This window comes from Haplochromis burtoni, unplaced genomic scaffold, assembly GCF_018398535.1.
Source record: "Haplochromis burtoni strain Fernald_Lab_line unplaced genomic scaffold, NCSU_Asbu1 Contig_51, whole genome shotgun sequence".
Lineage (NCBI taxonomy): Eukaryota > Metazoa > Chordata > Actinopteri > Cichliformes > Cichlidae > Haplochromis > Haplochromis burtoni.
In genome coordinates, this window is record NW_024582412.1 from 1,034,829 (window position 1) to 1,051,872 (window position 17,044).

At 40.0% G+C, this 17,044-nt stretch overlaps 1 protein-coding gene across 1 annotated transcript in view; it reads right to left on the reverse strand.

Moving 5' to 3' along the window:
* Positions 1–16,861, reverse strand: part of LOC102308045 (MAM domain-containing protein 2) — a 33,278-nt gene extending 16,417 nt beyond the window's left edge. The window contains exons 1-3 of the mRNA XM_005921712.3: positions 16,846–16,861; positions 5,302–5,521; positions 5,060–5,170 (exon numbers count right to left, since the gene is read on the reverse strand). Coding sequence (XP_005921774.1) covers positions 5,060–5,170; positions 5,302–5,413 — 223 coding nt within the window. The 5' untranslated portion in view covers positions 5,414–5,521; positions 16,846–16,861. The remainder of the gene's footprint in view (positions 1–5,059; positions 5,171–5,301; positions 5,522–16,845) is intronic.
* Between the last annotated feature and the right edge of the window lie 183 nt (positions 16,862–17,044).

Here is a 17,044-nt window from a genome sequence, read left to right on the forward strand (position 1 = left end):
CACACACACACACATGCATACAGTGCCTTATCTTTGTGACCAAGGGGGGTTACGAGGGGAGGTGTTTGTAAACTGTTGTGTGAACGTTCTCAATAAAAGCCAGAGGAGGCCGGATTTGGGGTCATTTCGTGGTAGACACCAACGAGGCCTCCCTTGCAAGTAAATCAATCAATCGCTGACTGTCTTGTTTTCTTCATGATGAATAAGTCTCTAAACCAGTGGGGCTTGTGGAAATACAGACCCAACAATTAATTTCTGCGTTTTGGCAGTAATTTCAGTTCAATACTTATTAGAGAAAAGTTACTAAAGAGGTGTGCACTGTTAAGAAAACACATGTAGAAAAGGTTGCACTGTGGACCCAAGTCTGTACAGAAATGTGACTAAAAACCTAAAGTACTGCAAACCCATGTTTCACTGTAATACAAGAGAGACCCTTACAGTCCAGTTTTTGGTTTTCACAGGACTCTATGCAGTCCTTCCTGCTTCCATAGGAATTAAGGGGGCACACAGGCAGGTGCTGCTAATCAAATGCACTTAATTAAGCGATCATCAGTAGATCTCAGCAAATTCACTAAGGTCAAACTGTGCAAGGCTCAAAGAAAACCCAAGAGCTATATTTCAGATTCTACAAACCTCATTTAGCATGCTAAATGTTGACAGTACAATGAGAAAAAACATCTGATCAAACAAATCTACAACAGAAAGGCTGAAGGTCAAGGTTTCAGTATCCCAGTGAAAGTCTGTGTGCAAAATCAAATTCTTGGAAACCTCAATGAACTGATACAACATTGTTCAGAAAGATGGGTCGAAATTCCTCTGCAAAGTGAGAAACTGATGAATTCATACAGAAAACAATTACTTTAGGTTATTTCTAATAAAAGGTGGTTTTATAGCCAGAAAAATCATGGGGTGCACTTAGTGTTTTCACAGGACTGCACATGCATTAGTAAATTTGGCCCAAGGTCACACATTTTAGTTTCTGGTAGAAATCAAGGTACATACTGTAACTTTTATACTGTTTGTGGCTTACTAACAAGCTAGTAATTTGCTAATTATATATTATATATCTACTAATTTGCTAGCTTGTGAGAGTACAAACTGAAAGGCACTAGCAAATTAACAGAGTTGGGTGTTGTTGTTGCCGGACCTGAAATCATATTAGCTGATCCACACAGTGCAGCCACACTAATTAACTGAGTTAAATATGAACACCGAGGCAGCTAACAGGCTCACTGATCGATGTGCAGGTTTGGACGTTCTGACAGAAATAAGCTCTAAATCCCAGCATCAGTTTGTGTTTAAATGCTTGGAATTATAAAATGTGTCTGAGCCAGCTCCAGATAATATGCAAAAATCAATCATTTTCTTTACACTTTCTGTTTAAGGACTAGAACCTGTTAAAAATCAGATGTAGTGTTACTGCACATTTCTATCTGAAAAAAGTTATAGAAAACCCAGATTTACGGGATGTGACATTTTGCATCAGGATTCATGGCCAAAGTCAGGACACTTTGAGTCAGAGCATCATAAAATCCACCTCAGCAACTCTTTTCTGCTCCAGGGTCCTCTGAGCTCTTCTTAGTGGTCTGTCATTTATTATTTGTCCCTGTGGAATGCCCTGCTGCCCCGGGGCTCCTGAACACACTCACACACAGAGGACTGAGATGATTTCAGTTTGGAAAATTCAATGTTTCTTTTCCCCCAGTAAACTGCAATTGTTTATATTTAAAAACTGAATCAACAGATGTCTGTGAAGGTTCTCAGTCATCCAGGTCATCGTAGTCAAAGGAGCTTTTAACAGATGTTAAAACCTCAAACTGATGCAATGTCTTGATTAGATCATCCCAATGCCTGATTTGGTTTCAAGCAGAGTAAAAAGGGTACATAAAAACTGCTTTATACATACATTTGACATGACTTCACTGCTCCTGTTCTGGCTGCGCAGAGCAATGAAAGGGATAAAGAGCAGTGGAGGAAAGGAAAAGAAATGAGCAGGAACTAAGCACACTATTAATGCACCAAATACACCGACTTCTCTGGCACGCCAGCGGCATTAGCAACAAAGATGGAAACAGGAAAACACAGAGTATCCCAGACAGAAGCAGAGCAATTTTTGGACAAAGTGGGCTGTGAGCAAACATCGTAGTGGGGAAAAAGTGGTAATTAGAGGTTTTCTTCAGCAGGATTTGGAGCAGCAGGATAGAGCCATGATAGAAATTCTGCCTCACCAGTTACATGGCTCAAGATTAGAGATAAAGAGTTTTTTTGTTTGTTTGTTTTTATGACTGATATCATCTAACCTCTCATCACCCACCAGATCATAGGTGAGTAAGGGCTAGTGTTAGGGACTGATTTAACCACGAGCTAAATAGACTCATTTTCAGAAACTAGAAAATTTTGCCTCTAAAATGAAGCTTCTTTTATTTTTTTGCAGGATGTTAACCTACCTCTAACCTTAACCATACCCTTGAATAGATGGGTTCTCAGTCATCCAGGTCATGGTTGCCTTCTCATTCAAAAGGCTTCTTCAGTTCTAAAAACTGATGAGGAGTCCCAGGTATTCATATGTTAGCTCATGTGAGTCTAACCGCTCATTTGACAGGTCGGTATCAAGGACTTTCAGGACCACCTCCAAGCTGAAAGCCGCACTAGCAGTTAAATATCTGGGACTCCACATCAGCTGTTAGAACTGAAGAAACCTTCTGAATGACAAGTTAAACATCTTAAAGAACTTAAATAAGAAGTCTAGTTGCCTTCAACTCAAACACTTAATTTATTAACCTCTTACCATCTACACATAGGACCAAAAAGTGGTTTTGATTGTCAGGCCCTCCATTCTGAATTAAAAACAGGTGTTATACAGTGTAAGTCACAGCACAGGCTCAAGAAAACCCAATATCAGTGAACACAGCTTGTTAATAAATGCTTGAATTGGAGTTAATGCCACGGTCCTTGGGTTTGAGGTTGTTTTTCGATTGGGAATCCTCAGTCAATATCTTTGGGTTTGGGTTTCTGTTCAGGTTCTTCTGTTTGACGTTTTGATTCTTACTGTTTGTAGATTGAGTTTTTGATCTCTGTTGTCATGTCCTTTCAATACAGTAATATACTCATAATGTAGTTTGTTGATTGTATTTATGGCTCCAGATATGTTTTCTTGGACTTTTCAATGCCTTTCTAGATGGTTTACTGTTCCAGTATTAGTTCTACATTCTTGATTTGTATTTACCTTCAGTTCCTAATTTGAGTTTGTTATTTGTGTGTTGTGTTAGGTTTTCTGGTGTTCCCCCTGAATTAGTGAAACAAGAATGACAGACTAAACAGCTTTTGTTCATTTCCTGTTGTAGTATGACTGTTTTTCTATTTTTCTATGGCTGTTTGAGTTTTGCTTCCTCTCTGATTGTCTTCATCACATGCAGTTGTGTCCTATCCTCAAATTAGTCCTGAGTGTATAGTCCATGTGGCATTCTTGTTTCTGTCTATATAGATCTGTCCAGTTTTTCCCCTCACCTTCTCTGTTCTTTGGATTACTGCTCCTGGTGTTCGCTGTCATCAGGAGCAGTGTGAAAAATATGTGGATTTTTTTGGCTAGTCTCGCTTTGGCTGTTGCCGTTCCTTCAGCTGGCCGTGACGAAAATTGTCACAATTACAAGATGCAAAGAGCTGAAATGACACTGAGTGTTTGAAAACAATGAAAGGTGTCCACTGTCTGTGCTTCTCTGCGGTCCTTTCCTTTCCTGTTCAGGCCAACTTTTCAACCAATCAGCATTTTACCACCACACAGTTCCCTATTCAGCTATGCGCTGGTGGTTTTGGAGGACTGCACACAAACACCTCTGCATAGACTGTATACCCATAATCCTTCACTCTGCAAAGCCAAACACTTAGGCAAACTACTGGCGTATCCTCTTAACCCTCTGACACAAACACATTACCATGAATTCTGCATAATTTATGTTTCTGCGTCGACTCTAAGTAGAGCCTATGCAAGTGGTCGATACCATTGCCAGCATTTATACTTGTGCTGACGGCGGGTGTTTTCTTCCAGTCAATTTGAAAAATGGCGGCAGAAGATGTAGCCAAAAATACATAAGAGGAAACGGTGGTATGAACAGGCCAGTCACAATCATGTGACATGTACTTTCATTCTCCAGTTACAAGCATACATCCCACTTCAGTCATGATCAGTGGCGCCCCCTAACCGTAAGTCAAGGCAATCAAAATATTGAGTTTGGAGGATTTTTTAAATTATGCTCCCAAATTTGTTTCCTTTCTCCAAAATACAAGGTTAAGGTTATCACCAGTGATCCACATTTATATATACTAAATAAAAGATTATTGGACTGGATCAGTTTCATAGAAACTACTGATGATAATTCTGCCCCCAATCCTTTTTTTAGAGAAAAGCAAAATTGGCCTTTCTGGAAAAATGTGAACAGGATTTAATCTATCAGAACGAGTAATTTCTGATCATATTTGGGTTAATGTGATTACCGGTGATCACTTAGACCTCAAAGGCTTAAAGCAGGCTCCACCTCATGTCACTATTTACGTGACGAAACCTTGTCACTGGTTCACCAGGATAAATACAGCTCAAGACTTCTCACTATTTTGTTCATGGACCACACAAGAGTGTACAATTTTACACATGCTTGTTTAGCAATGGTTAAGAAGTTGTGTAGTTTCTGCCACAGCGACCAAAGCGTGCACAAACGTTAACCTTCATTCATCCATCTGTTGGCTTTGATCATTTTGCATGAGCAGACGGTGATATCACACAGATACTAAGGTAAGGGCGTGTGCAGCATTCATTCATATCAGCTGCAGCGGTACCAACCCGACGAGAATAACTAAATGTGTTATTTCACTGACTCCAGATGTTCAGAGATGCTGCAATCAATGCAGACCAGATGGGTTTCTTTTCACCGTACTGCTTTAGTGGCACAGCCAAAACCAGCACCAAAACTGTCATTAAAACATCTTTAACTCTACACTCATTATAAGCTCCTACGTTAAATTCGTTTTAAACCCTGAAAGTGCAGGGTGCCGTCGTTTTAAGTACCATCTTTTTGCAGGGTCCAGCTCATAAAGTCTGCATCTGACGTGTATCCGCAGGTGTTGGACTCAAAGTTGCAAGAGCCTGGCAACAGCTGGCTGTTGGCTTGGATGTTGACTGAGAGAGAAACAAAGAGGAGGAAGACGTTAGAGAGAGAGGGAATGGTAAGTATGAATCATTGCAACTGGCATTAATAGAAGCATGCCCTCATCCACCAGCGCTGGCCAAAACCGTTAAGATGTACTCACCAGCAAAAGTTAGGAGAATGTAGAATCTAAGCATTGCTGCTTTCTGTTTGAAAATATACAAAGAAAACTCTTGGAGGATGTAGGAAAAGAACAAGGAGCAGTCCTCTTTCATCCACGGTCGGGGAAAAGGCAAGATGGCTCTGCAAAGTTTGTTTTTGAAGACTTCTCTCTTGTGTGTCGTCCGAGTGTCTCTCCAGCTCACAGACCGGCAGCACACTGTCTGTGGGGAGAGTGGGGAGGAAAAACAGAGAGGAGGAGGAGGAGAAAGAAGGTGACTGATGGGCTGATGTTAGGCGAGAGAGGGAGCTGGGGGAAGGAGAAAATGAAGAGGCTGGAAGGGGGGCACCTCACACACTATCAGAAACTGACTTAAAACAGCAACGACTGTGCAGCTCTCCTCTTCTGATCTGTTGGCCTCAGAGTAAAAGCAGAGTTAGGGGTTAAATGTCCTGTGCAGCTCAGTTACTCAGTTCACCCCCCACCCTGAGCATTAGGCCCATGTCTTCCAGTTCAGACATGAGCCTAATGAGCGAAACTGTCCTTATCAGAGAAAAACGACAGAGTTGGTACATTTTTAAAATGCTTAAAATCTCCAGAGTTTGCAGTTTCCTTGCAAACAACGTAATTATGGTGTGAACAACATGACTGTGCAGTAAACCTATGTATACTTGGTGTACACTAACCTCCCCTATCAGTGTGCTGTGATAAACTGTCAAACAATACTGCGCTATGAAAGATTGTCCTGATATGAACTTCAGATGAATTTGTAAAGGGTTGTCTCCTCTCTGGAGGTGTTTTAGTGTTGAGTGATCAGCAGTAACTTGCAGCGGTGTAGAAAAACTACACATTTTTGAGGAGAGCCTGTTGTTACAACCTTTGAATGCATTGAATTATATTATGTCACACACTGCTGGTGTCAGTGCTTTTACCAGCTTCATATAGAGAAATCCTTTGAGACAGAAGGGCAACGTTTATTCAAAAAATGTGCGCAATTGAATATTTTTGGCCATCGGACTCTCACAAGAAGCGGCATCATTGATCAGTAGGTTCAGATGGAGGTAGAAGATGGTAAATGGACCCCCAAAAGGAAATAATAGAGCTAATTTTATCATGACATGAAAATTCTGGAGTGCACAGGCTGCTATGAAAACGTTACAGCTACATGAATCAGGCTGGAAGGAGAGAAGTGAGAGGCTTTTGTCAGCTAAATGATGAACTTGTGGAAAACAAGAAGCACTCCTCCGTCAAGGCAGCTCTCTCTCTCTGGGCTGTATTTACATTTAAGGGAACAGTAATGTGTTTCGTATTTATTCATTTTGTTTTCTGTGTTCTTTTTGAGCAAACTTTAAGAAGTTTGCAGTGCAGATTATTACTTTGACTACACAAACATAATGTAGGAGTAGGTAATGGATAATGTGAGTAACTGCACATGAATAGCTTGAGTTTACAGTTTATTTCTGACTAACTAGACATTCTCTTTCTGTAGAGTCAGAATCCTCATATAGGTTCAAGGTTCAAGGTTCAAGGTTCTTTATTATTTGTCACATGCATAGTTATACAAGTATAACACACAGTGAAATATATTGGTATAATTGCCTAAATGTTGCCAATAGTTTTGATGAAGGTTCGACCTTGTAAGAATTATAGAAGTTTTATAGGTTATAAGAGTTTTTTGTATCTTTTTGACCAATAAATCGTTAAGATGACAAATTTTAATGGACTGTTAACATGACCCCACTCTACACCCCCACATAGTTCATTCAAAACTTTTCAAGCTATCGTGTTTACAGACAGAATGACACACACACATATAAACACTACAAAAACGTCTTGGCAGTGAAAAAAAAAACATAAAAAAAGAAGATTTGGGGGACATTTACTGTTCACTCATATATCTTTGATTTCTTGCTTATTAACTAAAGCAGTTGGGCACCTCTAACCTGATGGGGATGCAAAACATCTAAACCCAGCCAAGAGTGCTCCTGCTCTTGCTGAACGTGTTTGTGTGGTGACACTTTTATCATTTTTTAATAATCATGTGGGTCTTTTTGAGACACAGACTTTATTGTGTTGCTGAAAATCTTTTCCAGATGCTCCAATTTAACTCCAGTGCAGATTTCCTTTTGTAATAAAGTGCATAAGGTAGTCAAAAATATATGGACAATACTTCTTTTTTCATTTGAGCAACTTTTTCTGATCAAGAGAAGAGATTTTTTTCACACAATGACTCCTTTAATTTAGAAATTAAACTTCCCTTCCCTTTTCAATATTACAGCATTTCCCACATGCACAAAGCCAGGACCCGTAGAAGTTTTCCTCTACACCCTCTGGAGTAAATCTCTGCAGCAGAGCTCTAAAATAGTGCACGTTAAAAGACACTGCTATATAATGACACCTTCAGCTATAACACAAGCATGTTAGGTAGTCAAACACTTTTGTATCGAGTTCATATTCGTAGCATAACAGCTGGAATTTAATGAGAAGACATATTTGAGAGCCTGTCTGGAAGCGGTATGATGATGTTTCCTGGGGTCTACAAATGATCTGAACTGTGTTTTACAGACTTGTGGAGTGTCAAAACATTTTTCAGTGATATGAAATATGTGAACAGCTTGTATTAGGAAATCCTGAACTAATCCTGCAGTTCACACTAGTTCATCTAAATACAAAGCAGCCACATGGAAATGTGAAAAATCCAACCTAAATTCAGGAAAAATGGGTAAAAAATTAAATTGTTGGAGCACTGAATGTCAGCACAGATACTCTGAGTCCAACTGCAGAAGGAAAATGAATTTGAATGGTGGAAAAAAAATGGAGCATGCTGGGTATGGAAGACCAGACTTTGCTGTACTTTTCAGAGGGAGAGCTCTCCTCCACATTTGTGGTCCATCTGTCAGCCTTGCTTTCTCTGCCTCTGTTTTTTCCCCTCCTCATTTTCTGCAGTTCTGCACTCTTATCTCTTGTGTTCACCAGAATTTTAACAAGAAATCTGAAACAATTATAGAGCACATGGGGAGGTGGATATTTGTAAAACCTGTTAATTGCGTGGCAAGAAGGCCTGACTGAAGCCATCAATGTTATCCTGCTAGAAAATGCAGAGCTAAAAAAAGGGGGGGAATACAAATACTGATTCTTTGTTTGAGAACACAGAGGGAAGATTGAAAACAGCGTCCAGAGATTTCTGCTTTCCCTCAGCTTCACAGATTATAATTAAAAGTTCATTTTTTCTGTGTATTTTCTGGTCTGGTCTGTCTCTGTAAACAACAAAGTGAAGCTTCAATAAAGAACTGAAGGGTGCTGTCAGGGTTCGGTCATGTGCGGTGCATGCAAACGTCATTGTTTGCTCGATGATTCAGTTATGAAACGTTCTCCTCAGTGTGTGATTTACTGCCAAGAAGAACACCAAACAATGTAGTCGCTGGACCCCCACCCTTCTTCTGGGAACACCCCAGCCCACCACTTCTGCTGGCGGTGGTTGACCCTACAACAGCTGTTATAACATTTGTTTAAATGAAAAGGTTTGATCTTTGCTGCGTACAAAGTGATGTGTCTGCGAGGGAAAACTTGGTCACAAATCTGTTTTGTGCAAAAACAGAAAACTCCACTTTTACTTAGTCTGTTGGGATTTTTTAACAACATTTTATACAGTTAGGCCCAGACGTTTTCCGACAATACACCGCCGCAGTGGATTTTAAAGCAAGATGTGACTGAAGGGCAGGCTTTCTTTTTTAATCCATGAAGCAATTTTTAGAAATGTCCCCCAGAAGCTCAAAATTAACTGGAAAAAGTGACGTAAAAATAAGGATTGTTTTTAGCACTTGGATAAAACCATGAACATCACCAAATGCTGTTTTTCCTCCCTTTACAACAGACGGCTTCAGTTGCTACTTATCTTTGTGCCTTTGGATCTTTTTGCATGTGGCTGTGTGTCTAATAACTGAAAAGCTGCTCTGTTGGGCTGCTGCTCATGTAACTGAATTGGCCATTGAGGATTATCCCATCTTTTTACTGTAAGAAGCTCTTAAGGAAGTATGTTTTGGGTCATTATCCGTTATCCATCTGCACGGTGAAGCACCATCTATCAGTTCAGCAGCATTTGGCTGAGTCTGAGCAGAGAGTATAGCCCTGTGTGCTTCACAGTCCATCCATGTGCTTCTATCACCAGTCACATCATCAATAAGCATTGGTGACCCAGTTCCACTGACAGCATGCATGCGGTGCCATAACATTTTTTAAATGTTTTCTGGCTAATTCTAATCTGCCCTCTTTTCTCTGTATCTACATTCATGTAGATGTCTCCTAGTTGTAGACTTTGACAGTGATGCGCCTGCCTCCTCGAGAGTCTTCGCAGCTAAATGTCATGAAGCTGTTTTTCTTAACTGTGGAAATAATTCGGTCATTGTGCACTTTAGTTGTCTTCTGCGGTCCCTCAGGCCTTTTGATGTTGCTGAGCTGGATAGTTAGGGGTGGCTGTAGCTCAGGTGGCAGAGCATGTCAGCCACTAATCAGAAGGTCGGTGGTTCGATCCCAGGCTGCCTCCTGGCTGCATACCAAATATCCTTGGGCAAGATACTAACCCCGTGTTTGCCTACTGGTGGTGGTCAGAGGGCGCCTGTGTCCGGCAGCCTCTGTCAGTGCGCCCCAGGGCAACTGTGGCTACAATGTAGCTTGCTATCGCCAGTGTGTGAATGGGTGGATGACTGAATGTAGTGTAAAGCGCTTTGGGGTCCTATGGACTAGAAAAGCGCTATACAAATGCAGGCCATTTACCATTTATTTTGGGTTTTCAGCCTAATGATGGTCTGCTTGCGTCCTCAGTGTTTTTGAATCTTATATTGAGAGTTCCAGCATCCAGTGAAAGGGTTACCAAATATAAGCTCAACACTTGGAATGGACTCATGATTTTATATCTGCTTCAGCTGGTACAGAAATGTGTTTGATTATCACTTGTCAAATTACTTGTAAGTCTCTGAAAATGTGACACTATGTATAAAAATCGCTATAATTCCTATACCTGAAAGTCTGCACTTTGATCACATATTGATTTAAAATCAGCTGTGGTGGTGTACAGAGGCAAAACTACAAAAAAAGCTCTGTAAGTTAATTATGGACCTAACTATAATAATGGTTACTTAGAATAAATGCTCAATATGATGAAATACAGAGTACTGTGCAAAGGTCATGAGCCACCCCTCATTTTGCTTGGAAAATTGGAAACAGGTACAGAGATTTACTGAAAATTGTGCAAACATGCAAGGTAATAATGGCAAAAACAGAGATTCAGTTCTACAATTGTGCAATTCTAAAGAGCTTGAAAGTCAATATTTGGAATGACTCTTAGGTAAGCTCTCTTCTGATTTTTCTCAGGAATTTTTGAGGACATTTAAGCAGAATAAAACCGTTGCTGGTTTTTAGACTTATAACACAGTATTATAATTTTATATGTGTTTTATTTAAACAGCAAAATTATTTAATAATAGGAAAATTTCTTTATATCACTGAGGTTAATTTAATTGCAAAGTTGAACAATTTATGTGCATATTGAGAATTTAAACCTCCATCAGATGAATATGAAAACCTGAGGCATGACCCTGCTATATTTCATACACAACTGAGATAACAGCTGATTTTATGGATTACTCTTAAGGATTATGCCCTTCATGGCCTTACCTAACCTTTTAGTATCACATGCAGCAGTGCGTACCTTAAGAGCAGAGGTCTTTTGTGTCTTGCTGCGAACTCTAAAGGGGCCTGGAGGCTCAGGAATGAGCTGCCTGAGTAAATCAGGTCAGCTGAGTCAGTGACTTGAAATGTGCTTTAAATGGAAATCCTTTCCCAAGGTTTCTTGAGTCTTAATTTCCTTTAAACCGTTTTTTCTTTCCAAAACACTTTCTAGAGTATTGGCCTTTATGTGCTTTCCCCATTCGGCGTTTGCTTTATTTTGTGACCCCTTCTTGAAAAGCGCTACATAATTCGATTTTTATTGTTATATTACCACTTCCATCCTGCTGAAGGGCTCCACCTGCAGCCGGGCTCAAACAAGCAGGGGCCCTGTGGCTTGTAGTTTAAACATGGATCATCTCCTGAACATAATGGAAACCGGAGCGTGTAAAGTGAGGCCACTGGTTTTCTGCGTGATAAGAGATGACTCCCTAATGAAACATTGATGTGAGTTAATTCCACTAATGGGTTCAGCCTGTGCCGACTGCATGCCATCTAACTACAGAAGGAACATGTACAGTACAGTACATTGATGTATGCAGAGAGAGATGCAGAAATTATTAATGTTTTCTCTGTAAATAGAACAGCAGCAAGCTGAACACAGAACATGAACTATAGGCTATGTGACATTACCCCAGACCCACTCCACTGACCCGATTCTCCATGTTGGCCCTATTATGGAGCTTTTCAGTTCATAGCCGGTATTTCATAAAAAGTGTGCCGGTTGTTTGTGTGGGATCAAAGACGTGTGCCTGCTGAGATACTAATAACAGATTTGATGCCATGGTTACTATACTCCACTCCATCGCCATCCTTCATCAAGTATTGTTGTCAAGGTAACACGTGCAGTTGCAGAAAGGTGCATGTGACTTTTAAGTAACAATGCTCGATTAGTAATGAAGACACAGCCTCTTTATTATCTTGGATCATTGGAAACAGGAGCTTAAGATAGCTTATTCCATCACCTCTTAAAAGTTACTGGATTTTATATCATACATGTCAGCCTACAACACGAAAGGTCTGCAGTTAACATCGTGTGAATTTTCCACAAAAAGCTGAAAAAAGATAGCAAGTAAGAAGGCCCCGGGGAAGGGTGGCATCAGTAGGAACATCTGACATAAAGTCTTTGCCAAATCAAATCAGAATAATTCCACGGATTGAGGAAGATGGACCCCTAAACGGAGTAGCTGAAAAAAAGAATAAGAATAAGGAATCAATTTTGATTGCAATAACTGATTCTGTTAAAGCAGCTCCTACCTATTAAATAACTGCCTTTGACTGGATATAAAAGATGGATGTAACCGGATCAATACGCAAAAATCAGCCCAGGGATTTTTTTGCCCGCCATGTTCTGTGAGAACAGTGCAGATGGTCCAGTTAAATACGTGCACATATTTGTGCAGTTCCTCAGAGTAATGAGTAGTACATACAACAAAAAGGGGGAAAGGATGAACAGGTCAAAGCAGCCAATCATTGTACTTCAATCACTGGATCTTTCTCTTGCTAATTCCGTCCCTCCATCTATTTTCTTACCACATCAATTACATCTTCTTCCGTCTGTTCTTCACTCTGTTTTTGGTACTGCTGTCCCTAATTATGCCCTTCGCCACGGCTGGTGCTAGTGAGAGCATCGACTTGTAACTACTTGTTGGCAATATTGTCTCCTGTAGCAACCCAGACAGCTAACATCAGTTGATTTTTTTTTTTTGCTGCATCTGTTTCTAGATTATTTATATTTCACACTCACAGCTTTTCCGTTCCACTTTTTTCCTTTTATTTTGTCCATCTTTATTAATCATTTCTTTCAAACTAAACTCTGTTTTACAAGTTGCATGAGCACACAGGGAAGGTAGAAGAAGATCTGGCTGCATTAAGAGTCACAGCCTATCTGTTAGTCACATGGTGAAACATACCTGGCTTTCTTCTATTTAACTCTAATGGGAACTATTACTTCCTAAACTGATGATGGGTTGTGGTCCAAGACTTGACACTAGCAGTATAAACTGTGAACATATGTTGAAAGTGTTTATTGAGGCTGTGTATCAGGGGAGCTGAAGGATGATTTTCTTATACACTTGTATACAACTGGATGTCATTTGCAACCAGAAGAGTCGCCCCCTCCTGGTCATTAAAGAAAATGCAGGTTTGAAGCACTTCTGCACTGGCACATCCAAAAGCTAGAGTCGTGTTTTACACAATCTGGGAAAACCACACATGTATTAGACAAAGACAGACATGCTTATATATTAACCTCAAGTGTCAGAAACAAAATGATTACAGCTGTTGAGACTGGAAGCCATTAACCACTTAAAAGGATGCAGTAAGAGAGGAAAGAACACTGGTTCCTGCAGCGATTACACATTTTCCTGGACACGTGTTCAACATACTCAGGGTATATTTCAAATATCTACATTTACTTGCCCCTACAATGATAATCAGGAGTCAGTGAAACAGTCACATGAAGCTAATGTAGGGTTTCCCCTGCAAGTTCACATGAAAGGGGTGGCACTGGCTGTTTCTAACCAATCACAATGATTTATAAGTGTATGTCAGCAGACTTTACACAGGAAGACAAAATAATACTACCAGCAACTGTGACTGAAGCAACACACCACTGTGTGTGAGAGGGAAAGCACTGTAGAGTGATGTAGTATTACAAGTGTGCGCTTTAAGTGCTTTAGTCAGTAAGTCTGGAAAAGAGCACCAAAATTAATTAGGTTAAGCCCTTTTGAAGTCAGCCTCTAGCAATGATAGCACTATTTCCTGGAGAACTGATTGGTCGGTTTATGTCATATGTTGATCTCAGATTTGGATCATAACCTACTCCAGAGCAGGCTAAGCTTGCAGCATTAGTTATCATGATAATTTATGTCAGTAAATGGTTAGCCACCTTTGTATACAGAAAATCCAGAGTTAGGGCTGAAGTTACCTGGTTGAGGTGAACTTCTGTGTCGTAGCACAGGATACTAGTGGAGATTTATTTGTACTTAGAGTAGTTGACTTGATCTGATCGCCTAAGATCACAGACAGCATAAAGGATCCGCATATCTACTGTGACACCACCCACTGGCCTCGAGCTGAGTGTTTTGTTTTTTTTCCATCTTGATGTTTTTTAGCAAAGTGTGGCTGTAACTGGGAAAGTACATGATCATTGGCTGATAAATTTGTGTTTGGCAAGATGTTAGCTAATAACCAAAATCTGAATGTTCCCCCTTTCTGATGCTTAGAAAGACAATCATTTACAAGATTAACAATGTTAGGGAAAATATTCTAAAACACTTCTTCAGTAAAGACTCAGAGAAGAGAAACACACAGAACTTCTTGCTAGCAAGGGCAGTCTCAGTGACTCGCGCTGAGAAACTGCCCCGGTCTTTATTTATACTTCAGTGAGCGTTTGTTCTTTGTGTGTGTTGTGTGTGTTTTTTGTTTTTTTGTGTGTGTGTGTGTGTGTGTGTTTGTGTGTGTGTGTGTGTGTGTGTGTGTGTGTTCTGATCAAAGGGTCATATAACATGAAAGCACAAAAGGAAACATCCTTGGTCAGGAAGAGGGTAATCTCCCCCTCACCCTAGATGGTTCACCCTAGATAACACAGTGAAGAAGTCCAGCAGTTCATCTAGACAAAAAGGCACTTAGACTAAAACAGACATAATAACGTAAAACAATAAAACAATAAAACAAGGTGCAACCTCTCCCCATGCTTCCAGGATGTGGGGGCAGACACTAAAACACCTGGAAGTGTTACAGGCCCCCTAGGATTAGACATTCTTTCACTATGTCACCAACTAGACACTAATGATTACATGCAGTATTCTACCATATACAAACTTATATTATTAAAAGATTACGTCTAAATACAATTTCCTATTGACAAACATCATGGGGTTTTTTCAGTATGGCCTGAAGACAGTCACTGAGCCCATAAGTGTTTACCAAGGTCACAGAGTGAAGGAGCCGAGGGCCGTTTGCTCCCAAACTTCTGTACAACCGGATTTCCTTTTTACAACCAGAGGCGTCGCCCCCTGCTGGCCATTAAAAAGAATGGAGGCTCTATGCTCACTTCACTTTTTTAGGCTAAGAACTGTGTAAACAGAGCCTGTAAGTCTATAAGACTTTCTGTGCACCTAAAACAAATAGTGGTCCATCTACTGCTCAATGATTGAGCCTTTTTCAGTTGAACAAACAAAATTTGTTGGCAGAGTTTATGCCTTTGATAAGGATGGGGTTCTTAGTTTTCTTTTTAAGCCGACGTTTTCAAGTTTGTTTATGCATCACAATCCAAACAGCAGAAACTGACCAAAGTGCTGTGCAAAACTTTGTGAACACAATGATAAGTCTCAGTTTGGATTATATGCTAGGTCAAAGTCAATTTAATCTTAATTGAAGGGGGAATCTGCCCCAAAGCTTAGTGGGAGCAACTGGGTGATCCTTCTTTGTCATTTTCACATGTTATGGTAGTAAAAGCACAAGTCTTACAAATAAATATAACAATGGCTTTTTTCTGTTTAAGTAGCCCTCATTGTGTGACAGGGATTTGGCATTCGTAACACCTGGGTCGTGGTTGAATCATCTCTTTTGTGACTGAATGACATAAGCTGGACCTATCTACATGGCAGCAATGATAAGAGCTTGGAAAATATGCTTCTGTGATTTACAAAAACATGCAACTGACAAAGTTTGAAAATTATTCTCGCTTATTCCATTTTATGCTGTAGCAGTCAGCAATACATTAAACCAGCAAGAAAATTAAGGATGTAAAATCTGCACTTTGTCAATTAAAGTGAGGAAAAATGTCAGTGTTTAAAGGTTAGGGTTACACTTTGTCAGCGTTTATAAATATCAATAATTAATTTTACTTCAGACACATGTATTGCAAAAAAAGCAAGGAAGTAAATCATTCTCAAGATAAGGTGTTCAGAAAATATGCAACTGCAACTAAGGACTATTAGTATATAATATTAATACGCATATGAAGAAAACCTTTCACAAACCCCTTTTAAATAATTCATAAAGATTATCAACTACATGGAGGCGTGTCAGGGTATCTTGTGAAAAATATTATATATATATATATATATATATATATATCACTTGTACTAGAATACCCAATCAGAGCGTTTCAGGGGGCAAGAATACGGCAAATTTGAATATTTAATCAGGAATAAATGTAGCGTAGAAAACATTGTGCACTATTTACAGGCTAATAGAGCCCTGTACTGTGGCACAGATGAAAACTGGCTTTGATTCTTTGTTTTGTACTCAATCTCAGCATTACTCACCCACACATACACATTCGTACAGTGCTTTTATCAATGCCTAAGCTTTTTATCTAACAGTCACACTCACATGGATGCATCACAGGCAACTCAGAGTTCAGCATCTTGCCCAAGATGGAAAAGCCAGGGGTCGATCCACTGACCTTTCGACTGGCACGTGACCTGCTCAGCCACAGCTGGCCTGCATGGATTGAAGCAGTTGCAAGAGTAGACACACTTGGTCGGTGTTGAGGATGGTCCTGTTATTAAAGCTGGGGTCATCCTGTAATTTATTACAAACTACCTCTGCTGCTTTGGCAGCACTGAAAGCTCTCCTCGCTGCTGCTGTTGAATATCGCGGTGAAACATTTATTCAGACTGTTTGCATTAAAAAAATCATAAATCTCTGTAAGTAATAGCACAAATGTTTTAGCGTTAAAATAAAGTAGCTGAAGTGAAAGCACTCAGCGTGAAGAAGCCTGTATGTATTACGCGACTGAATCATAACTATTGATTGGTTAATTTGTATTTACTTTTAATGCTGCAGTTAAATGCTGCATCGGTTACTTACATACTGCTGGGTAGTGATGTGTCGTCATGAACGAAATGGCTCTTAGACCCGACTCTTTGAAGTGAACGACGCGAGCCGGCTCCTTATTGGGTCTGAAATGCACCGGGATGTCATGCTTGGAGAAAACTCTCCTGAGTTTTTCTGATACACCGGCTACATAGGGGATGACAATGTTGTTGCGTCTGTCCTTCTTATCCTC